Raw genomic sequence first — 24,648 nt, forward strand, 5'->3', positions numbered from 1 at the left:
AAAGCTATGAAAACATCAGGAATTACATGGAGTGATAAATAACTCTTTGTTTTCTTAAGAAATCCTTCTAAGCATGTCTCTGGAACTAAGATGGCTTTTGCAGGACTTGCTGATGAAAAGGATAGAGCTGATTTAATTTCTTATTTGAAAAGTGTTTGAAAGAAAAAATAAAAATGGGATATAAAAAATATATATATAAATCTTTTTATGAAATAAAATAAAAGCATATATATATTTATATAATTTAATATAAAATAAAACTTAAAATTTTATTTTTTTATTTTTTTTAAATGATTTAAAAAAAAAAACTAATTTAAATTTATGAAAATAAATATGTAATTTTTTTAGGTTTTTCTTTTCTTATTTTACTTTATTAATATTGCTATTTTAATTTGTATTTTTAAGTTGATTTATTTTTACTTTATAAAATTTTATTTATGAGAATATAATTAAAAATTATTTTTATTTTAACATGTTATTAAAAAAAATATATATATGTAATATTTAATATAAAGTATTTTTTATAATTTTTATAATTTGATAATAATAAAAATATATAAAATATGTGATATTAATAAATATTTTATAAATTTAATATATTTATTTTAATAGAATTCTAAAAATGTTTTTCATCATTTTTTAGCATGTTCATTTTCCCAATATTCCTTAAGTTTAGGTGAATTTTTATCAGGCACAATAGCTTTTTATCCAGGTTTCCATTTAGCAGGACATACTTCACCATTTTTATCAACATATTAGAAAGCTTAAACAAGCCTAATATATTCATCAACATTTCTTCCTACAGGCAAATCATTAATAGAAATATGTCTAATAATGCCTTTATCATCAATTATAAAAGTAGCTCTATAAGCAGCTCCTTTTTCATGTCCAGATTAGACAAGAACTCCATAATCCGTGCATAATTATTTAGATATATCAGCTAATAAAGGAATATTCATGTTTCCCAAACCTCCTTAATTTCTAGGTGTTTTACACCATTCAGAATGAACAAAATGAGAATCAATAGAACATCCGACTACTTCGCAATTCATTTAACGGAATTTGGGAGCTGATTCTGAAAAATTTATTATTTCTGTTGGACATACAAATGTAAAGTCAAATGGATAGAAAAATAGTAATAAGTATTTCCCTTAGTATTACTTTAAGTTTATTGTCTTTTCACCATTATCCCAAGCTAGAGTTTCAAAATAAGGAGCAGGTTATCCTACAAAAGCTTTACAAGTCATTTTCTATTATATTTTATTTTATTTAGTTTTAATTGAAATGTTATTATATTTTTTAACGCTTATTTTAATTTTTATTTCTATATATTTAATCTTTACTAGAATAAATTATTAGGAAAGTTAGAAATTTAATATTTCTATTTATAAATTTTTTTTGTAAATATATAAAATATATTTTCATAATTTATATTATTGATGATAATTAATTTAGTATTTTTAAAGCAACTTAATAATTTTTTTATTATTTTGTTTGTAAATAAGTTGATAAAAAGTTTCAATTTTTTTTAACTTTTTTTATAAAAGAAAAAAATATTTGTGACATGACATATATGATTTATATTAATTATTATTATATATTTTTAAAATCGAATATTAAATTTTATTGTAAAAAATAAATAACATTTAACTTAAATGATTACGTTTTTTTTTGCTAGTTTTTAATTATAAAAAAAATCATTTATTATTATAAAATTATGGTGAAACTTAAACATAATTATTATCACAAAAACTATCTTTAGTCATTCTAAAAGAGTTATTATTGTTTTCATTACTTTATAAATTTTTCAATTATAAATTTTATGAATTTAATTAGGTTTTATCGTTATAAAAACTTTTTGGTGATAATTATTTTTTTTAAATATTTCCACAAGAATTAATTTAAATGCTGTTTTAAATGCTTTATTAAGAAGGTTATAATTAAGAAAATTGTTACTAAGAAGATTATTAACTTATTTTTAAATCATATCTTTGTACAGCATACTATTATTTATTTTAGTTCTGTTAATTTTTTTGTTATGCTTATTATTTTGGAAATTATGATTATTATTATTTTTAATTTGATTAAAATAAAGTATTTGAAAATACGCATAATCCTCCATTACTACTACCACTATTGTTAAAATTAAAATTTTCTTTGTAATCAGATTCACTATTTGTAAGAATTGATTTCGGAGATAAGTTTTGAGTTTACTAATGAAGAAAAATATTCAAATTATTATTACTAGTATAATTACTTGTATTTGTATTATTTGGATTATTTGTATTATTTGTGTTATTTTTATTATTTGTATTAATATCAAAAGCTTAGTTTTAAATTTATTTTTATAATAATTTAATCCGTTTTCTAAATCTTATATTCTTTAAGTTAAACTTTTATGCAAATATATTTTTTCTTTACTTAACTATTGCATCATTTAATCTTTTGTTTCTTCTCTTAATTGTTAAGATTATAATTTTTTTTCTAGATTCCAATATTATTCTTTCCATTCATTTAATTAAAGTTCATATTTTTCACATTTTTATTTTAAATAGTTAATTTTCCATAAAATTTTATCTTTTAAAGTCATTTTATCAAATAAATTAATATTTTATTACTTTAAATAATGCTCATCTTATTCGTCAATAATTTTTATTTAATTTTTGAATATATTTTCTAAACTTTGTTCTTGTTGAGCTTTTAAAATTTTGTTTTCTTTTATTAATTATTATATTTATTATTATATATTTTCATAATTCTTTATTTTTTATAAATTTTGTAAAGAATCAATTTAATTATTTATTAATTTCTAAAATTTCTATTCTTCATCTGTTTGTATTGAATTCATTAAACTTTCTTCTAATTTCTCCATAACTTATGTACCACTTTTTTTATATTTATCTAGTTCTTCTTATAGTAATTTATGGCTTTATTAACATATCTCAAATCTAAAAAAAATAGTATTTGTAACTAGTAAATTATATATTTAAAAAAAAAATTCTTTTACTTTTATCGCCAATGGATTATTTCTTAAATAAGTTTATCATTTAAAAATAATAAACGCTAAATTTCATTACTTAATTCACTCACTTAATTTGTCATATTACACATTAATTATTTATTTTAAACTCTTTATTAAATTAAAGTTGGCTGTGGTTTATTAAATGGCAAGTTATTAAAGTCTGATTACATTTACAATCTTCTGGCTTAATCAGAAGAATTTGACCGTGGCTAATAACTATTTAAATTTGATGGATATTAAATTTGTTTAATCATTTTAATAAATTATTAATTTTTATTTTTAAAATAAAGAAAATTAAATAAAAATTTACTTTTTTTAAATAAATAGTTTTTTTTTTTATGTATTTAACGAAATTATTCATTTTTTAAATAAAAAAAATATAAATAAAAATAACTTTTTCACTACAAAGATTTAATTAATATGAATATTATTTAGTTTTTTATTCTAATAATTTTATATTAAATAAATTAATATATCTTTTTTATATCTAAACCTTTCAACGATTTCCTAATTACTGTAATTTATTCTTTAATATTATGTATAATTACTTTTTATTTTATTTTATTAATAACAAAAAATATAAAAAATTCGTAGTAATAATAATAATTTAAATTTTATCAATAAAAATGGTCTAAATAACATTATTAAAAATCCATATAATAGTTAAAATTTTAAAATATTAAAGAAAATAAAAAATTGATTTAAACTTAAATTTGTTAGTAAATAAATAATAATAAAATTAAATATTTCTTATTAACATATTTAATTAAAAAAATAATAGCGAATTTTAATTTTATTAATAAAATTTAATACTAAAATAAATTTAAGAAAATTGCATAAATTTATAAATTTTACATTTACATATTAAGTTTATAAAATAAAACACATAAAAATATAACTTAATTAAAAAAAATCAGTTTTATTAAATATTTTTTTATAATTTTTCAATCCATTCATTTCTACTTATGAAATGATCATTTTAAGTTGATTATTATTTATCTTTTTATTAGGAAATATCATCAAATTAGTAATCGCTGTTTTAATTAAGACTATTATTACTAATTACTTAATTTTAAAATAAAATATTTATAATATCATAATTGCTTAAAATAATATTAAGTATTTGTAATTTTTTATTATTAACTATATCTTATATATTTCTTTCATAATTAACTTCCAATGGTAATCCATAAGATAAAGGATTATCTATAAATAAACATATAAAATTATAAAAAATAAAATATAATATAATAATAAAACTTTAGTTAATTGAAGGTTTAAAATCGAAAAAGTTTGGGCTATTAAGTGAAGTTTCAATATAAAAATCAGTATTTTTTTTAAGATCAGTTAATTACATTTAAATAGAACTAATTTAATTAATAATTTTATTTAATAATTTATTATCTTTTGATTAATTTGAAAATTCGTTATTTATATTTTAAGTGATATTACTTCCTTCTTGTTATTTTTTCTACTTAATTTCTTTGACATAATCCTATATTTTTATTTCTTTTCTACACTTTGGACAAAATTAAATAGATTTAGCATAAATAAGTTCTTTCAAACAACTTTTATGGAAAAAATGTCCACATCCAATTTTTTTACCTTGTTTAATTTCTTACAAACAAATTAAACATATATCATCCTAATTAATTAAATCTTCTTATTTAACATCAGGTAATTCATTTAAAAGCTTCAATATTCTAATTAATTTTATAAACAGGCATATATTTTAATACAAAGTCACTATATTCTCAGCAAATTCAGTCAATATTAGAGTATATAAATGTAATATTAATTTTGCATATATTTAAAGAATTAATTTTGTTAATGTTATAAGAAATTCTAATACCATTAAGAAATTATATTTAATTTCTATATGAGAATATGTATATGTTTCGTACAAATGGAATATATACTTTATAAAGGTAAACAATAAGTTTAATGATGTTAATAATATATCTAAAAAAATTAACTTCAATATTTAACTTTATATTCTAAAATGGAATAAATAATAACATATTATAAAATCCAATATAAATAAAATTATATATATTTGTGCTATTTTTAAATGCTTTTTTTTAACTTATACCGTTTCTGTAATTAACTTTTTATAATAACATATAAAAAATAATTTTAATTTTTTTTTTACATATTCAGTTCTTTTTATTAATACTTGATGATATATTATGAATATATATAAAAATGTTATCTTAATAACTGTTTATACTTGGAAAATATTTTTTACATAAAGTATAATAAATAAAGCTAAATCAGGTAATTTTTTTTAAGTTTTTTCAATAATGGACTTTTTTTCATTAAAATTAAAATTTAAATTTTTTTTATTATTATTTATTAAAAGTTTAAATTTTTATTTATTTTTGTTTAATATTAATATAAATTGATAATTACTATTTTTTCGATCTCTCTTATGTTACCAAAAGACAATTTAAAAATAAATAGGACTATAGAAATGCATAAAATAATAATAAAATTCTATAAAACTAAAACATTAAAGAATGATGAACAAAAATACAAAAAGCAAGAAAATATTTAATTATATTATAAGTAATAATTAGCAAGCATCACAGCTACAATCAAGATACTTAAAAAACAATATATTTTAAATATCATTTAAAATTTATTCATAGATAAAAATTATTTAAATTTAAATTATTAATAAATTAGATATTAAAAAAAAAAATCCTAATAAAGTAAAATTAATAATAAAAGAAAATAATATTATTTTTATAATTATAATAATAATTCAATTTTTACTAATAATAAAAAGAAAATAAAAAAATATAAATTAAATATATTAAAATAAAACACATATTTTTAATAAAAAGGAAATAAATAATGGTAAATATATTGTATAAAAATCTATTATCAATCTTATTTATATATAAATATTTAATTTTTAATTGCAGTTTTACAAATGGGACATTCTTATTTTTTTAATTTTGAATAACAATCATAACATAAATTAGAATGCCGACAAGGAGCAAGGATAACACTTTTTCCATTACAGATACAAATACAGCATTAAAAATTATCATCTTGATAAAAATTTTCGATTAATTTATTTTTATTAATTGCGAAAATTTCTAATCTTTTTGAATCATTTAAATTGGCATAAATTTTTCTAAATATCATTACTAAAAAATCAGGAATTTTACATTATATTCCATAAATATTTAAAGTATTTCTTTCTAAGCTAATTAAATAAATACTTCTTAAGAAATAAGATAAAAAAAAGGCCCCAAAACATCCAAATATAAATTTTATTCCTTTGTAATAACAACATAAATTAGAAATTTACTTAATAAAACTTTATTTATTAATCATAATTCTGAAAGGATTGTTCATAAATAATTTTTTTTGTTAAAAATCATATACAACTTTTCCATAAGCAAGCAAAAAGCTCCCATTTTTAATTCCGATTTGCACATTGTCAACTTTTACGACAAATTAAAAAAGCTACTAAAGTGAAGTTGGCAAAAAGAAAAAACAACCAATTAATTAATTCCAAAAGTTTTTAGCAAAGTTAAGTCCTAAATCTTCGTATTTTTATTGAGTAAAATTATAACAATTTTTGTCAAATAAAGTATATTAATTTTTTTCGTTTAAAAATACAGATTACTTGTTCGTATTAAATAAACTCTCCTAAAAATTAAATTTATAGTTTATTTAGCATTCACTATCTTTTTCTGTTAATAAAAAGGATGTAAAAGTATCTAACTTTTTTTCTTTAGTATTTTTTAAATTATTAATGTAATAATTCTTCTTTTTCCATTTCTCGCTCTCGATTTTGTACATAGATTAATTTTAGCTATAGCCTATTTTAAATGTTATATGTTAAATGCAATTATTCTTTTATTATGTTAGTCTATTTTTTGCTAATCCTTCTATTAATATAGCTTCATTTAATATTCTTTAACGTTTTTATGGATTTTTATCATTTATTATGGAATAAATTTCGTTTATGGAATATACCCTTTATTATTCAATTTTTTTTTTTTTTAATGATAATGGTTTTATTGAAGTTTAATCTATATAATATGAAAATCCGAAAAAAAGAGATGACAAAAACAAGCTTTTACCTAAATAATTATCATTTTCCATTTTTTAATTGATTTTTTTAGTTTATATTGTATTTGTAATTAAAGAATTAATTAAATAATTTTTAATAATAGATACGATATATACATATATTATTTAATTTTAATAATAAAATTATAAATATTTATTAATGTTTTATCTTTATTGCTTTTATATTAGATATAATTAATTTTTTGTTAAAAAAGAATATATATAACAAAAGGAATTATAATTTTTATTTTTGATTTTCGTATAAAAATAAAAATATATAACATTAAATATAAAAACAACAATATCAAATGTAATTTATTTTTAATTAAGTATCAAAATTAATTTAATAATATAGATATATAAAATAAAAAAACAAAAAAATTAATAATTAAAATTATTTAAATATAATTTGATAATTTTTAGCAACTTAAAATAATAAGATAAAAATTAATTTTCATTAATTTTATGAAACAAGTAACTGTCCATTTTTCAAAAATTCATGTTAATTAATTTAATATATAATTTTTCCTCTTAAAATTGTCATAACAACATTTCCATAAAGTTTTTAACTATCAAAAACATGCATTTTTTTATATTTATAATTTTAATCAATTTAAATTGTTTCAGATTTAAATGGATCCCAAATAACTAAATCAGCATGCTTACCTTTTTAAATATATCCTTTTTAATTATCAATATTAACAATTTTAGCAGGTTTATTACATAAACATCTAATTATTCTTTTAAATATTTTATTAATTTATTCTTTTTTTTTTTCTTAACAATCATTTTCTATTTTATCTTTTTATATTTTTTGAAATTGTTTGAATAAAGAACTCCATATAGCTTATAATGTATAACCTGCTGTACATATTCCGCTAAAAGCCCTTCTAAAATCTCCTTCTTATAAAGATTTATATTTTTCAGGTACTGGAAAATGATAACTACTTACAGTATCTATCATTTTTAAATTAAATCCGTTTAAAAGTAGATTTTTATTTTCGTTAGAAGCAATAGGAGGCTCACATTTAAATTTTGTATTTCCATTTTTTATTTTATTTGAATCAAAATATAAATATATACTTGATGTATCGGAATATAGATGTATATTTTTATTAATCCTTTTTAAATCATTTTTATAGTTTTCTATGCGATAAATACTATTTGAATTTGCTATATTCTTTTTTTTGTTATAAATATATATTTATATATTATTTAATTTTATAAACCTAAAACAAAATTCTAATTTTTTTATTATCTAAATTTATTTATGTGCATTTTAAACATCTTTAAATTATTTCGGAAACATATGTAATACCAAAGTATTCCCAAAAAGGTGGTCTGAAAGCTAAAAAAGTTAAATAATCTTAATTAAATTTATTCTTTTTATTAAACTTTTCAACTTATAAATTTTCTTACTGATGAATTAGTTAATCTTCATTAACAATCTGTTATGATTTAATATTAATTAGATTTTGATATTTACTTGGGTTTTTTATAGTTAAAGTTGAATTATATTATAATCCAAGTTAAGATTATCTCCTTTACATTAATTTTACAGAATTTATATTCAATTTTATATTATGTGTATCAAAAGAAGATCTTTTAATATCACTACTTGTCATTTTATTTATCTATTATTATATTTTATCTACTTATGAGCATGAGAATTTAAATCTAGGAATTTTAATTTGTATATAATTATCTTCATTTGATCCTCCACTCTTTTCTTCTATTTTATTAAGGCTAATTTCATCGATTTTATTAAAATTAATTTCATCTATTTTACTTAGACTTAAAACTCTTTAGGTATCTTCTTTTTCTTAAAATGATAAAACACATTTGGAAGAATTCATTTATTTATGAATATTTTTAAAACTTTAATCTGATGATAAATCAGAACTTGATTTTTATGATTATATTATTTTTTCTTAATTATTATTAATTTCTTTTTTATTTTTTATTATTTTTTTAAATTTTTATTTTTACCATTTTCGTTTTCTTCTAAATTATATGTCTATTTTTCAGCTCTTGAAATAAAATAGTCTTATGATTCTTAGGAACATTTTTTACTTAAATATCCGTAGGTATTTTTAAGTATCTATCTTCTTTATTAATATTATAATGAACTTTTCTTTTTATTTTTTATACTGTCTTTTTATCCTTCACTCTTTACCATGTTATATTATTCCTTATCTTATTTTTAATAGTAATTTGGTTGTTCTGAAAAAGTATCTTCAAATTCTTATAAATGAATTGTTTCTTTAATCATGTTATTTATCTTTTAATTTAAAATATGTTTTTTTTTTTATATTATATATATAAATATATATATATATATATATATTAATATATATATATATATTATAATAATATATTTTATATCAATTTATATACAGTCATATCTTAAATAAATTATTCTTTTTCAAATCTATCATTAATTTTATTTTATCTTTAAGTTTCTCCTTATTATGCATCTCCTTCCATTCTTTTTAATTCTAAATTTTGATTATTTCTCATTTCTATATTTTATTTTCGTAATGGAGAAGTAATGGTTAATTCTTTTCCTCCACTCAAAATACAATGAAAGCTAAGAAAAATATTTTAAAATTTATCAATTTTAGATAAATAAATTAAAATTTTTTCAAATATTTAATATAACTAGTTTTTATTACAAACATAATTTATATTATTTTGTACAGGACATGTTAAGTATAATTTGAATCCTAAAATACCTTCTTCTTTTTCTTATATTTGATTAAATTACTCTAAGTTATCAATATTTAAATTTGCTATAAAATAATAATCTATAAAAGACTTATTTTTTATTTTTTCTTTCTTTTTTTGTATTTATAATATTTCATTATTTATATCTTCTTCTTATTACATTAGTGACTATATACCTATTGTTGTTATCCCTCCTTTTGCAAATAAATATGTCGTTTATTCTATTTCTTCCCATTGTGTATTTATATGTAAATGTACGTTTGTATCAATTAAACCTGGAAAAATATATAAATCGCCAAAATCTTTTAGAAGTGGATAATCATTTAGTAAATTTTATATTTAATTTTCTTTTTCTAATTCTATAATATCATATATTAATTCATCTTTAATAAATATTTATGCTGGCTAAAATAATTCAGTATCTTCTATCCATATATTATTGCTTTTTATTGAATAACAAATATTCATTTTAATTATTATTAATTTATATATTTTTTATTTTAATGGAAATTCTTTATTTATTATTATTTTTATTATATAATAAAAATTAGTTTTGAAAATTATTTTAAAATAAAATGTAAAAATATAAATAAACTTTTAATTGTATCTATATTTTTGTTGATTATATATAAATTGCAATAATTAAAAATATATAAAACTTTAAAAAAAAAAATCAAATAATTTACAATTATTATTTGTTATAAAAAATATAAGAATAGAATATAAATCATAATAAAAATTCTAAAGTAATTTAATAAATAAATTTTTGTTAAAATATTATTTATTCATCTTTTTAATACGAAAATTATTTTTTCTAATGATTTTTTTTTAAATTTATATATTGAAATAAAGTAATTTTGATATTTTGATTATATTTTTTTTTACTAGAAACTTATATAAAATATTCTAAATTCAGATTAGTAAAAAATAAGGGATAAAAAATGTAAAGATTTAAAAATATAATAAATGTAGCTGAAAAACCATCAGTAGCAAAAGAAGTAACGAAAATACTTAGTAAAGGTAGACATTCAAATATTTAAAGTGAATCGAAATTTAATCCAATATATAAATTTAATTATTAATTATATTAGCAACCGGTTAATATGTTATTTACATCAGTTACGGGTAATTAAATTTATGTCTTTTATATTTATAAAAAAAATTAAAGGACATATCATTTAAACAAAATTTGATGACAAATTTAAAAATTGGACTTAAGTAAATCCTCAAATATTACTAGATCCAAATACAGAAATTTTAAGATTTATAGCAGAAGATAAGAAAAAAATAGAAGAAAATCTTAAAATAATCTCACGGGATGCAGATACACTTATTTTATGGTTAGATTGTGATAGAGAAGGAGAAGCAATAGCATATGAAGTAATTTTTTCTAACTAAAAATAAAATAAAATATTAATTTAGGTTATTGATATTTGTTAATCTATTAATAGAAATTTATAAATAAAAAGAGCTTAATTTTCTTCTTTAGATTATTAAAATATTAATCGTGCAATAAATAATTTAAGAGAACCAAAAAAAGAATTAAATGATGCTGTTTAAGCACGAATAGAAATTGATTTAAGAATCGGGGCTGCATTTACACGCTTTTAAACAATAAATTTATAAAACAAATTTTAATCCTTAAAGTAAAGCAAAGAAATAATAAGGTTTTTTTATTTTGTTTTTAAAAAAAAAAAAACTTATTATTAATTTGAAAAAAAGCTATGGACCTTGTTAATTTCCAACTTTAGGGTTTGTTGTTGAAAGATACAATCAAATTTAATTATTTAAAGAAGAAAAATTTTGGTATATATAAGGGAGTTTTACATGGAATGAAGGCTAATAATAATATATTTGTGACCTAAAATGGGAAAGAGTAAGATTATATGATTAAGAAGTAGCATCTTTATTTTATATATAATGTACTCATGATGAAAGAAATTAATTCAACCCAAAAGGGATAGTAGTTAAAAAAATAGAAAAAGAAACAAAAAATAAAAACCTTATCCATTAACTACAGTTAATTTAACAAAATAAGGTAACTTATATTTTAATAAAATAAAAAATAAAATAGGTTGCGCATTATTAAGAATGGGTTCTGAAAAAATAATGTAAATAGCCGAACATTTATATTAGAATGGCTATATAAGTTATCCAAGGACTGAAACAAATAAATATCCTCCTGGAATGTCAAACGATATATTAAAATAGTTAGTATAATTATAAAAAGAGTCATAAGATTGGGGATTTATTGCATCTAAAATCGAAGAAAACTTTTAAAGACCAAAATAAGGAAATTAAACAGATGAAGCCCATCCTCCGATTCACCCAATTAAACTTGCTTAAAGAAACGAATTAAAGCCTGAAGAATGGAAAGTATATGAATTTATAACTCGTCATTATCTTGCTACATGCAGTGAAGATGCCATAGGAGCTAAAACTGAAATAGATATACTATTTAATTAAGAGAAGTTTACTATTTCAGGATTAGCGATAAAATCTCGTAATTACTTAGATGTATGGGTTTACGAAAAATGGGAAAATTCAATTGTACCTAATTTCTTGAAAGAAAATGATGTTTTAATTCCTTAAAAAATAGAACTTTTGGAAGGCAAAACAACGGCACCAAAACTCCTTTCTGAGTCAGAATTAATTGATAAAATGAATAAAAATGGAATTGGAACTGACGCAACAATGCATGATCATATAAAGACTATTTAAGATAGAAATTATGCAACCAAATAGAATTTTATGTTTACTCCAACTTTATTGGGAAGAGCTTTATGTAACGCATATGAATAGTTAGGACTTACTTTAAGTAAGCCTGATTTAAGGGCTAAAATGGAAAAGAAAATGACTGCTGTAGCTGAAGGAGTACTTTCCAAAGAAATAATTATTTAAGAAATTATGAGTGAAATTTAAATAATTTTTCAAACTGTAATTGACAATAAGTAAAAATTTTTACAATTAATTTCTTAGTAGCTAAATGAATAACAAACTTCTCCTCTTTAATAATAAATAGGGACAACCTGTGGAACTTGTAACAATAATATGGAATTACAAGTTGAAAATTAAACAAGATAAATGGCTTGTTCTACATGTAATTCTTCATATAATTTACCGAAAAATGGACTTGTTATTTTTTAAGATTTTTGCTGTCCTGTTTGTAGTTTCTAAATTGTCTAAATTTAAAATCCAGAAAAAAATTCTTCTTATACTTTATGTCCTTATTGTTATAACAATCCTCCAAATAATGAAAATAATAATACCGAATTATTAAATATGGCTTGCTATAAATGCCCTAATCTATAATGTAAAATGTCTTCGGCATCAAAAAATTAACCTTTATTCAAATGTACATATTGTGTTGATGGAATTGCTATAATAAAACAAAAAAAAATAGATTAAAAACCTTTTGTTTCTTGTAGCTCTTTCCCTTAATGCGAGTCTTCAATTTTCTTTACAAGTGATATTAAAAACGCAACCCCTACTTAGGAAAAATGTCAAAAATGCAATAATAATTTAGTATCTCTAGAATTTGAGATTAATGAATAATATGATAATTTATATGGAAAAAGTATTATTTGTTTATATCCTGGTTGCGATCCGAATTTAATAAACGCAGGATTTACATACAAAAACAAAAAGAGCTTAGCATCATAATAATAAAATTAGTAATAATAATATTAACAACCTAATAATCAATATTAATAAAGAACTAATAATTTAACAGACATTGAATGCTATATTTGTAAACAAAAAGGACATTTAGCAACAACTTGCCCTAAAAAAAATAATAACTAAGTAAAAAATAAAAATAATAATAATAATAATAATAATAATAATAATAATAATAATAATAATAATTTTAATAATAATTATACAAATAAAGATGTTGTTTGTTTTTTATGCAAGCAAAAAGGACATATAGCTACTAATTGTCTTTCTAAAAATAATGGATAAAATAGATAAATTTAAAATAGCTTCTAAAATTTTAATGAAAAATCTTAAAATAATTAAAGTAGATATAATTTTAATGATAAATAAACAGAAGATCATGATATTGAGAATGAAAATCAAACTAAATTAAAGAGAATGTATTATACATGTTTGAATTGTAATTAAAAAGGTAATTTTTTTTTTTTAAATGTTAGTAAATTGTATTTTTTTTTTAGGCCATTTAACAAGCGAGTGTTCTTAAAAAAATAAATAATTCTAAAATTAATAAAATTAGCAATAGTAATAAAAATAATAACAAAAGCCTTTATAATATTAATAATAATAATTTAATTAATAATAATAAAAATAACAATATTAATAATAAAATTAAAAAAATTAAGAGAATGAATAATAGTAAAACTAAAATTAAAAGTAAAAGAGACAAAATAATCCATGCGCTTAATGTGGAGCGTTAAGGCATACTAAAAATAGCACTTGCCCTAGTCGAAAGTAATGATTTATTATGATAAGTTGCAAAAGTTGATAATAAAATTTACTATTTTTATATATAATCAAAATTTGAATTTATATATTTTTATTTTAAAGTATTTTCATTTCATAATTTTATAATTTTGCTTTAAAATACAAAAATAAAAAATTTTAGGCTTTTATATATTATACTATATATTTTATAACCTATTTTTAATAAATATAATTTGTTTATAATTTTGATAAAATAAATGAATGTTAACTTTTTACTCTTTAAAATTAAATATTTTTAACCAAGAAAATCGGAATTATTAATAATTAATTAAAATTACTTTAATATTATTAACTTTCTTATCAAATTTTAAAACAAACATTACATTACATAAAATATTTATTTTGCTAATAAAGTTGTATATAAATTAATAACAAAAAAAACACATAATTTAATATTTTATGTAATAAAATTTAATCATATTATTTTAATTAGACTTTAAGTTTAAATAATTGATAAAAAATATATTTATATAATGTTGTATTTAAAAAAAATATATTAGAACTAAAATATTTAAGATACATATTTATATGTATTTGATATAAAAAAATAAAAAAAATAAAAAATAAAAAATAAAAAAAATGTTTATTTTAAAAAGCAAATAAATATCATGTTTATATTCTAGATTATTAAAAACATTTAAAATTACAAATTATTCAGTTAGACCATCAGAAGTATAATTAAATATATAAGAATCTGTTAATCAGATACCAAAATTAATTAGAAAGCCAGATGATTTATTATTAAAATAATGGTGGTCTTAGACACGTAAAAATAAAAAAATGTATAAAAAATTAACAAAAAATTAATAAAAGCTTTTGATTAATCAATTGCCTTAAAAGTACCAATATATAAATTTATATCAGAACCAGGATAAGGATATATTGGCAAAACAGTTGGTAAACTAAAAATAATAATAAATAAAAAAATAAAAATAAAAAAAAAGAATTAGATTAATCAATTTTCAATGTTCCATTAAGAAGAGATTTTGTGCATTCATATTTTATTTGGAGATAAAAAAGAGATAAAATATAAACTCATATATGTAGAAATAAAGCTACTACAAGAGGTTCGGGTATAAAGCCTTAAGCTTAAAAAGGAACTGGTAAAGCTCGTTAGGGAAATAAGGTTCTTTAATTAAAAATTGAAATTTATTGATTTTATTTTTTTAAATAAAATAAAAAGAGATCACCTCATTTAAAAAAAGGTGGTAAGGCTTTTGGACCTAGACCTAGAATTTTGAGATAATCATTGAATAAAAAAGTTAGGCTTTAAGGTTTAGAAAAAACTATTTTTATTTTTATTATATTTAAAAAAAAAAATTAAATAAAAATTAGCTTTAAAAGTAATGCTAAGTGCAAAATTAGCTGAAGGAAAATTAAGAATTATAGAATCTGAAGCTGTAAATGAACCCAAAACTAGATCTATAGCAAAATAATTAAATAAAATTGATCCGTATTCAAGAATTCTTATTATTCATGGTTATAAACCTGATAGAAACTTCGAGTTGGCTCATAGAACTATTAAAAAAATAGATTCAGCTCCACCAGATGTAAAAAAAAAAAAATTGTAAAAACATATGATAATAACCATAATATAATAGCAAGTAAGTGTGTAGTAATTACTTTAAAATGATAGAATTTTCATTACATTAGAAGGGCTAAGATAATTAACATAAGAGTTGACAGATAGAACTTTCAGATAATTCAGATTGAGACACGTTGAAAGAGGTATTTTACCAAGTGAATAAGAAAAAATAAAGTTATTCCCTATAGAAAATCAAGAATAAGAAACAAAATATACTTACGATTCTTCCAAACCTTTATAATTCAAATTTAAAATATTATAAGATTATTATTAATAATATGAAAAACTTAAAAACTCAGGAGAAATTTAGAAATTTATTGAAAAAAAATGAAAAAAAAAATCGAATATCTAATTATATTTATGCAAATATCAATATATTTAATAAATTTGATTTTTTTTTATAAACTTTTATGTTTTTTTTAAAAAATTTTTTTTTTTGTTAATAATAAAGTGATATTTAAATTTTTATTTAAGAATAATATCATTAAAAAATTTAATAATAATAATGTTATTATAAAATATTTTTATTTTTTAAACATTTAATTGAAAATATACATTTTTATATTATTTTATAAATTAAATTAAATTTTTTACATTTTATCATATATTTATCTATTAAAATAGACATTTTATTATTTTATTTTAATATTTCTTCTCATCAATCTTATTTATTAATAATAAAAAAATTATTACCAATAATAATTTAATTTTAGAAGAATAAAATATTTAAATTTATAATATAATAAATAATTTTAATAAAATAAAATAAATAAATATTTTTGTCGTAAAAACTAATTTTACATATTTTATTAATAATATTTTATTTATAAATTTTATTTCTATACATGAAAATATTGAAAATAATTTAAATTTTCTTTAATATATAAAAATTTCTTATATATTAAATTAAAAAATATTATGTTAATCTTTTAATTTAAATTAAACTTATTAATTATAAATAATTAAATTTTATGTCTTTTTATTGATAATTATAATAAAAATTAATAACATTTTCGTGTAGCCAAATTTCCAATTTTATGAAATTTATTAAAATGATAAAATATTTTTATATTTTCAATCTTTCATTTTTATTTTATAGTTTAAAGCTTAAAGAAATTATTCTTTTTCAGCATAAAATTAAAATAAATCAATAGTTTAAGAAACTCAAAATAAAATATTATTTATCAAAATTAAAAATAGTGTTTTTAGGAATAATTTTTTTTTTATATACTTTTATTTTATTAAATGTTAAAATCAATATTTATAAATATATAAATAAAATAATATATAGCTGTTATTAATAAAAATCAACAGATGAAAAAATAAAATTTATTATAAAATAAAAAATCAATAAATACAAATTGTAAAAAAAATTAACAAAATATATATATATTAAAAAGAATAAAATAAATAAAAAATAAAAACATTAAATAATAATTAAAAATATAAAATGGAATCATATTAAGATTCAAATTGCTTACTTCATCCGAAATTTTAAGAAAATTAATAAAACATGGAAATAGTTGAACAATATTATAATTAGTAAGCACAATCTGCATTCTATTTATAACCATAAATTCAATCATATAACTCAATTTAATAGCAATTACCACACACATCTTTATTTTCTAATACTAATTTATCCACAAATACCAGTTAAAAGCAAAAAAAGTAATAAAATGACCGCTTTATACCAAATAAAATACAATCAAATTTATATGATCTATATATATAACAGTAACTATCAAAGCAAAAGGAAGAAAATCAAAATTAATTGTAATAATAACCGAATACGAATCCAAGAGATGAACAAAATTCACAATTATATTCTAATTTATTGTAATCAACAATATTAGGATAATCTCCTGAGCAAATAATAAACCAAAATTAGAACAAAATATTAAAAGACCATAATATGTCCAATTATTATTTAACATAAGAATATTTGCAACATTAAAATTGCTAAAAACTATTAAATTTTAGTTCCAAAAAGGTACCTTTAAATGACCCTCTGAATTCTATTTCTGATTCTTGTAGAAATTTCGAAACATAAAAAAGAAGAATACTTAAATAACCTTATAAAATTTTAGATTCTCCCAGTCTTTAAGATGATTTTTACTTAAACCTCCTTGATTGGTCTCCTTTGAATTATTTAGCTGTTGGACTCAAAAATTAGGTCTTTGTTTGGTCCGGTTGTAATTCGAATATATCCTCTTTATGTGAATACGAATAGTTTAATATTGTAAGTTCTGTCGCTTGGAGTTAAAGAAGTAATCATATTGCAATTGGAGATTCATTGGGAGTTATAAGAATATATGATGTTGTTAAAAGAAAAATGATAAAGTCTATAAAAGGTCATTAAGCAAGAATCGGAAGCATTGCTTGGAATGGATCACTTTTAGCATCAGGATCTAGAGATAGAAATATATTGGTTAGAGATATTAGAGATTATGATAAATCTGTTTAAAAATATTATGGACATAAATAAGTAAAAAAAATTCATAAAATTATATATATAATCTTATATTTTATTTATAAAATTATAAAAAGGAAATATGTGGATTGAAATGGTCTTTTGATGAAAATATATTAGCTTCAGGAGGAAATGATAATATGTTATTTTTATGGAGTTTAAAAAATAAAGGAGAACTAGCACGTTTACCTTAACATACTGCAGCTGTAAAAGCATTAGGCTTTTCTCCACATTAACATAATATTTTGGCTAGTGGAGGAGGTACAGCTGATAGATGCATAAGATTTTGGAATACTCAAACACTTAAATAAATTGATTGTTTAGATACAGGATCTTAGGTGTGTAATTTGATGTTTTCAAAAAATAATAATGAGATAGTATCTACTCATGGATATAGCTTGAATTAAATTATTGTTTGGAAATATCCTTCTATGAAAAAAATATAGACGCTTACTGGGCATACTTAAAGGGTGCTTTATTTGGCGATGAGCCCTTGCGGATAAAATATTGTCACTGGAGCAGGTGATGAAACTTTAAGGTTTTGGAATATTTTCCCTAGTTATAAAAATAGAAGCAATATATTAGGGTCGACGTGTATATTTCCTGCTTCTATAGACTTAAGATGATAAAAATATTTTTTTTAATTTATTTATACATTCATTTGCTCACTTTTGATTTCACATCTATTATTTTAAAGTAATTTACAAATAAATTATAATATAAATTTTTATATAATATGTATTATTTATTTTTATTTTTAAGTATTTTTTTTTTAATGTTTTATAATTTTATAAAAAGAATTCTTAAAATAAATTTATAATATATATATATTAAAAAAATAGTAAATTAAAGATAATATTCTAAAATTAATTAAAATATATAATTAATAAATATTATATCATAACTTATGTATTTTATAATAAAGCAAAAATAAAATTCTCTTCAAAATTAAATAAATTTCATCTAAACTTAAAAAGAATCAAAATATTATGATTGAGTTTTTATTAATATTTATAAAAATAAATACTAAACACATATAAAATATGAAATGAAATTTGTAGAATTTTATTAATGAAAAATATTTTTTAAATAAAAAATAAAATAAAATGTAATTATATCTATAATAAGAAATAATAAAATGGAAAAAAAAAAAAAAATTATTAGGTTAAATATATTAGATTTAAATAAAATAAATACTTTGAGAAATATTAATTTATAAATAAAAATAAAAAATTTAAAATAAAAAAATATCATATTAGTAAGAAAAAAAAAATGAAGATAAATATACAATGTAAAGATAAAAAATATTATCTTAAGATATTAAAAAAAAATATAGATGATATATTATATATATATATATATATATATATATATTTATTTTTATATTTATATTTATATTTATATTTATATTTATTTTTATATTTAATTTATAATTATTATCTTTATATTTTTTTTTTATTTTTACTTTTTCATTTTTATTCAAGAAATATAATTTTTAAGATTATAAATTTATAAAATATTTTATATTATATCAATTTTACTAACATATTTATTGTAAATATATAGATTATATAACAATTAATTTACAAAAACATTAATATACTTTATTTAGTATTTGAATTAGTTTTAAAATTTTTAAATATTTGTAACTTTATTTGCCTTCATTTTTTAAAATTCTTAAATTATATAATTATATCTCTTAAATATGAATATTAATATGATTTTTTACTAAGATTATATAAAGTACAATATTTTTAAATATATGAATATTATATTTAATATATTTAGAGCAAAAATATTTCAAATTTATTCTTAAATTTATTTTAATATATAATACAATAATATATTTATTTTATTTTTATATAATAAATTAAAATTTTACTATAATAATTATCAAAATATTCTATATTATTTTATTATATATTTATAATTTATAAATATATATCTATAATTTATTATATTTATAATATCTTAAAAAAAATATCTATTTGCCTTTAATTTTACTGTATTTTATTAAATTAATTAATATTTATTATAAATTATAGTATTTTATAATTTATATAAATTAAAAATTTTATATAATATTTTTTAAGAATGATTGGGATTTTACTAAATTTTTGCATTTGTATAAATATCTGTTTTATAAAAAATAAATTATATATAATATAAAACCAGTATAAATTTAATATTAGTAATCATAAAAACGAAATAATAATTATTAATATATCATATAAATGTTTCAAAAAAATAATTATTATTAAATTATATTAATAATATAACTATTAATAATATTAAGAATAATATGTAAGTTTATAAAATTATGATAGTCTATTAAATAGTATAATTCAACAAAAAGATATTAAAAATATATAAATTTTGAATGCATTCATTACTCTGTTTTTTTTAGCTAATTTAGTTTTGAATATATTGTCAAAAACAATATTTGTGGGCTTTTTTATGATAATAATTATGTTAATATGTCTCTTATATAGATAAAGACTTATTTTGATTACATAACTATATTTTATCTAAAATAAAGTAGAAAAAAATTGAATAAACCTAAATTGGCAAACCTAAATTATTTAAGAAAATTAACAATTTTTACAATAAATAGGTATTTGCAAAATATATTAAATTTATTTAAATATGAATAAAAATAATGCTTTGAATTAAATTTTTTAATTTAATAAAGATAGAAATAAATAATAAAAATTGATGGGGAGATTAAATAACTAATGAAGTTAACTTTAAAAAACTTGGCAAATTCATATTTCTATATAGATTTAAAACTATATCGTCTAGTAATATATTTATAACAAATATAAATTTTAAACTATGTTTTTTCAATTTTTTTTTTATTTTTCTATTAATTAAAAAGTTCTAATTAATATTTTTTCATAAAAATATATAAATTTCATAAATCTATTATCCAATAAATATATATAAAAAATATAAATTAGTTTTTTAATATTTATTGATAATTAATTAAGTTGTATATCATTTTTAATTTTATTATATTTAATCAAAATTTTTGCTTTCTTTTTAATTATGCTTAGTAATTTAATAGTAAGGAAATGATTAAAATTGCATAGAAGGAAGTTATTATTATTAAAGTATACTAATATTTTATTGCTAGAATTATTGATTCTATTATTAATTAAATAAGGAGCCATATTGCTAATATTAGAAATTTGTATTTTGTACTATTTAATCAAATTAATTAAATTTACTTTCATTATTATTTACAGAGAAAATTATACTGAATTATTTAAATTTATTAATTTAATATATTTGAAAGCTATTATTTGTTTTAAAATTCGTTAATAGAATTGCATATATCAAATGTCTATTTTACTTAATTGTCTTAATTTTGAAATTATATTTTTTATAAATTATGAAAATATTCAATTAATTACTAACTATTCTTTTATTGATCTCCTTATTAATTTTCATTATTATTTTTTAAAATTTTGTTAACATTTAAAATTATTTTGTTAATATCATTATTTATATTATTATCTTTTTAAATTTTATGGTTTTTAATATTATTATGAGCTTAATTATTATATTTTTCGTTGCCATAGTTTGTGTTTTCAGAATTTTTATTATGTTAACTTTTATTATCATCATTTTTATTGTTATAAGGGCGAGAAATTTCGATTATTGTATCAACTAAATGATTATAATCCTTGAATTTTCTTTTATTATTTGTATTTTAATTTATATTATCGTTAAATTTTCTGTATATTTAATTCATAATATTTGGTGTTATAATTAAAGAGTCATCAAAATATTTTTTTTTCCAATAATAAAATATATCCTAAAAATTTTTTAAAATACTTTAAACTATAGGACTATAAATTTTGATATCTGTTTCGTCATTTAAATAATATTTTACAGAATAAGCAATTATAAGTAAATACAATAATACAGATTTATATTCAAGTAAATTTTTAACTTCTGTCATATTCAAAAAATCTTTCATGAAATATGCCTATTCTCTTAATAATTTATCTTCAATATTCCATTTATTATTATCTAATATGCACATAAAATAAATCATTTCGATTTCATTAAATAAAAATTTTTATACAACTGATCTTACCATTTTCAATAAATGAAATTTACAAGACAAATTTTGTTGTTAAAAACAAATTTTTTTACAATATTGATTTAGTTGATAGTTATATCTTTAGTTTTGTTTTAAAAATTATATATTTATATAAATTTATTTTTAAAAGATGTTAGTTAATTTTACAATTCATTTGTGTAATTAAAGAAAAGGTCATTATATTTTCTTTCTAAAATTTCATTATTTATTTAGGTCATTTAAGTTTCATTTTTCTTTTTATTGTTTGCTTATAAATTTTAAATACTATTTAAACTAAAATTAGATTCTTAACAAACTAATTCTGAATTTCCTTATTGTTAATTTAATGTTTATTACAATTATTATTTATTTTTCATAATTAAAAAAATATATTTTGCAAAAATAAATAGATATAAAAAGTTAAAAAAAAAAAATAGTAAATTTGATATAATAATATATAAAATTTTCATATAATCTTTTTTTTTGTTCCAATAAATATTTCTCATTAATTATTTTTTTATTTTAAGTTTTAAATCAAATTTTATATATCTTCTAAATTAAAAAAGCATGTATTGCCAGTAAATTCATATAATTTTAAATACATGTATTATTCTTAAATTTTATTTAAGCTAACTTCTAAATATTATAAAGATTAATTTAATTAATCTTTAGTAAATTATTAATTATTCTTAGACTCTTAATATAATTATAATTATTAAAATAAAGATTATTTATATTTTTCTAATATCTATTTTTTAAATTTTTTTGTTAAATAAAATAAATATCGAAAAAAATAAAAAAAAGACTTAATATAATTCTTATTAGATTATATTTTCTTAATCTTATTCAAATATGTCTATTTTACCAATAATATATTTAAATCTACTTTTCACAACATTATTATTCTAAGTGTTTGTTTCTTTAAACTCGACTGAACTTTAATCATTATCTTCTATTAAATATCTTGAAAGTAAAATTGCTTAATCTTCTTATAAGCTAAAAGGTTAATTTGAAAATATTGATTTAAGTTTTTAAATTTTTATTTTTCCGTTTTATTCTGTTTCTTAGTCAAAAATTATCTTTATATTTATTATTTTATAACTTTTAAATAAATATATATTTATTTTAAACATTTAATAAATTATCTAAATGAATTTTTTATAATCGAAATTTAAAATTTAGTTTAATAGCCAATTATTGAATATCTGAAGTTTAAATAGTTTTTTATAATGTAAATGATTTTTTTTTTAATTTAATTATGCTTAAATTTCACTCTAATAATTAATTTCTTAAAGTGTTTTTAAATATTGAGGTCCTTCTAATTTTTTTATTTAAACATTTACACTTTGTAAATCTTATTTTTAAAATTATTAATATTCTTTTATATAATTTTCATAATTCTTTTTATAATTTTCTAGTTGTTTTTTCAAAAATTCATTTTCTTTAATTTTATTTTCTAATGTTTACTTATTATTTTAATAATATATATATATATAAATATTTTCATTATTTATTTTAATACCATAAATTATTTTTCTATTTCATTAAAATTTGCTTGATATTAAATGATCTCATTTTACTTATCTTAAACTTTTTTAGCTAATAATTTTTCTTAATAATGTCTATAAAAATGAAATATTTAAAAAAATAAAAAGTTATATGTTATAAAGTTTAGGAAATAATAGTAACCTGTTTAATATATGTTATTCTTAACTTTAATATAAATTATTTTTTTCTCTTAATTCTTTTATTTCTTATTTTAAACTTTAAATATATCTATCTTATTCTATTTAAATGTTTTAATTTTCATTTATTTGGTTTCTTAAAATTTAAAATTCGCTGGATTTTATATTAAAGTTTTATTCAAATTCATTTCTTGACTTATTAAAAACAAATGGAAAATTATTATAATTTTATATAATTAAATTATAATAAAAAAATATTAATTATATATTTATAATTTTATTAAATAAACATATATGACATACTTTCATTTTTAGAATTTCATTTTCTAAAACAACAATTTCTCCTTTTAATTGTATTTATTCTTCTTTTAATTTTATAATTTATTCAACATATTTACTAACACTTTCATTTTAATTAATTTTAGAAAAATTTTGACTTGTTTATAATTTTGATTATAATCTTATAGTTTCATTAATATAATGTTTTAATTA

At 17.1% G+C, this 24,648-nt stretch overlaps 5 protein-coding genes across 5 annotated transcripts, besides 24 other annotated features; 3 read left to right on the top strand and 2 right to left on the bottom strand. All coding sequences in view use genetic code 6, as the record gives it.

Moving 5' to 3' along the window:
- Nucleotides 1-632: 632 nt before the first annotated feature.
- On the bottom strand, nt 633-1,247 carry IMG5_098200 (tsa family protein, putative; the record flags this gene model as incomplete). Its single annotated transcript, XM_004035432.1, has 1 exon — nt 633-1,247. One exon carries the CDS (start codon nt 1,245-1,247, stop codon nt 633-635), a length of 615 nt encoding a protein of 204 aa, XP_004035480.1.
- A 1,013-nt stretch (nt 1,248-2,260) lies between these two features.
- Nucleotides 2,261-2,316: a microsatellite.
- A 1,619-nt stretch (nt 2,317-3,935) lies between these two features.
- On the bottom strand, nt 3,936-5,656 carry IMG5_098210 (hypothetical protein; the record flags this gene model as incomplete). The annotated part of the gene is made up of 2 exons (XM_004035433.1): nt 3,936-5,330; nt 5,435-5,656. 2 exons carry the CDS (start codon nt 5,654-5,656, stop codon nt 3,936-3,938), a joined length of 1,617 nt encoding a protein of 538 aa, XP_004035481.1.
- Nucleotides 4,233-4,281: a microsatellite.
- Nucleotides 4,391-4,424: a microsatellite.
- Nucleotides 5,657-8,840: 3,184 nt separating the features above from the next.
- Nucleotides 8,841-8,902: a microsatellite.
- A 131-nt stretch (nt 8,903-9,033) lies between these two features.
- Nucleotides 9,034-9,086: a microsatellite.
- Nucleotides 9,087-9,423: 337 nt separating this feature from the next.
- Nucleotides 9,424-9,492: a microsatellite.
- A 1,252-nt stretch (nt 9,493-10,744) lies between these two features.
- On the top strand, nt 10,745-12,407 carry IMG5_098220 (hypothetical protein; the record flags this gene model as incomplete). Its single annotated transcript, XM_004035434.1, has 5 exons — nt 10,745-10,966; nt 11,010-11,221; nt 11,264-11,508; nt 11,564-11,879; nt 11,916-12,407. The coding sequence occupies exons 1-5, from the start codon at nt 10,783-10,785 to the stop codon at nt 12,405-12,407; spliced, it is 1,449 nt and encodes a 482-aa protein (XP_004035482.1). The 5' UTR covers nt 10,745-10,782.
- Nucleotides 12,408-13,633: 1,226 nt separating this feature from the next.
- Nucleotides 13,634-13,720: a microsatellite.
- Nucleotides 13,721-14,107: 387 nt separating this feature from the next.
- Nucleotides 14,108-14,165: a microsatellite.
- Nucleotides 14,113-14,180: a microsatellite.
- A 682-nt stretch (nt 14,181-14,862) lies between these two features.
- Nucleotides 14,863-14,902: a microsatellite.
- Nucleotides 14,875-14,901: a microsatellite.
- Nucleotides 14,903-15,053: 151 nt separating the features above from the next.
- On the top strand, nt 15,054-16,239 carry IMG5_098230 (hypothetical protein; the record flags this gene model as incomplete). Its single annotated transcript, XM_004035435.1, has 5 exons — nt 15,054-15,105; nt 15,188-15,220; nt 15,268-15,449; nt 15,507-15,597; nt 15,659-16,239. 5 exons carry the CDS (start codon nt 15,054-15,056, stop codon nt 16,237-16,239), a joined length of 939 nt encoding a protein of 312 aa, XP_004035483.1.
- Nucleotides 15,228-15,266: a microsatellite.
- Nucleotides 16,240-16,285: 46 nt separating the features above from the next.
- Nucleotides 16,286-16,351: a microsatellite.
- A 286-nt stretch (nt 16,352-16,637) lies between these two features.
- Nucleotides 16,638-16,673: a microsatellite.
- A 36-nt stretch (nt 16,674-16,709) lies between these two features.
- Nucleotides 16,710-16,746: a microsatellite.
- A 570-nt stretch (nt 16,747-17,316) lies between these two features.
- Nucleotides 17,317-17,360: a microsatellite.
- IMG5_098240 (hypothetical protein) lies at nt 17,359-19,007 on the top strand (the record flags this gene model as incomplete). The annotated part of the gene is made up of 2 exons (XM_004035436.1): nt 17,359-18,396; nt 18,459-19,007. The coding sequence occupies 2 exons, from the start codon at nt 17,359-17,361 to the stop codon at nt 19,005-19,007; spliced, it is 1,587 nt and encodes a 528-aa protein (XP_004035484.1).
- Nucleotides 19,008-19,127: 120 nt separating this feature from the next.
- Nucleotides 19,128-19,157: a microsatellite.
- A 563-nt stretch (nt 19,158-19,720) lies between these two features.
- Nucleotides 19,721-19,818: a microsatellite.
- Nucleotides 19,721-19,829: a microsatellite.
- Nucleotides 19,751-19,842: a microsatellite.
- Nucleotides 19,755-19,861: a microsatellite.
- A 376-nt stretch (nt 19,862-20,237) lies between these two features.
- Nucleotides 20,238-20,289: a microsatellite.
- Nucleotides 20,290-21,890: 1,601 nt separating this feature from the next.
- Nucleotides 21,891-21,934: a microsatellite.
- Nucleotides 21,935-23,829: 1,895 nt separating this feature from the next.
- Nucleotides 23,830-23,885: a microsatellite.
- The last annotated feature ends 763 nt before the right edge of the window (nt 23,886-24,648 follow it).

This window comes from Ichthyophthirius multifiliis, assembly GCF_000220395.1.
Source record: "Ichthyophthirius multifiliis unplaced genomic scaffold scaff_1120509250839, whole genome shotgun sequence".
Lineage (NCBI taxonomy): Eukaryota > Ciliophora > Oligohymenophorea > Hymenostomatida > Ichthyophthirius > Ichthyophthirius multifiliis.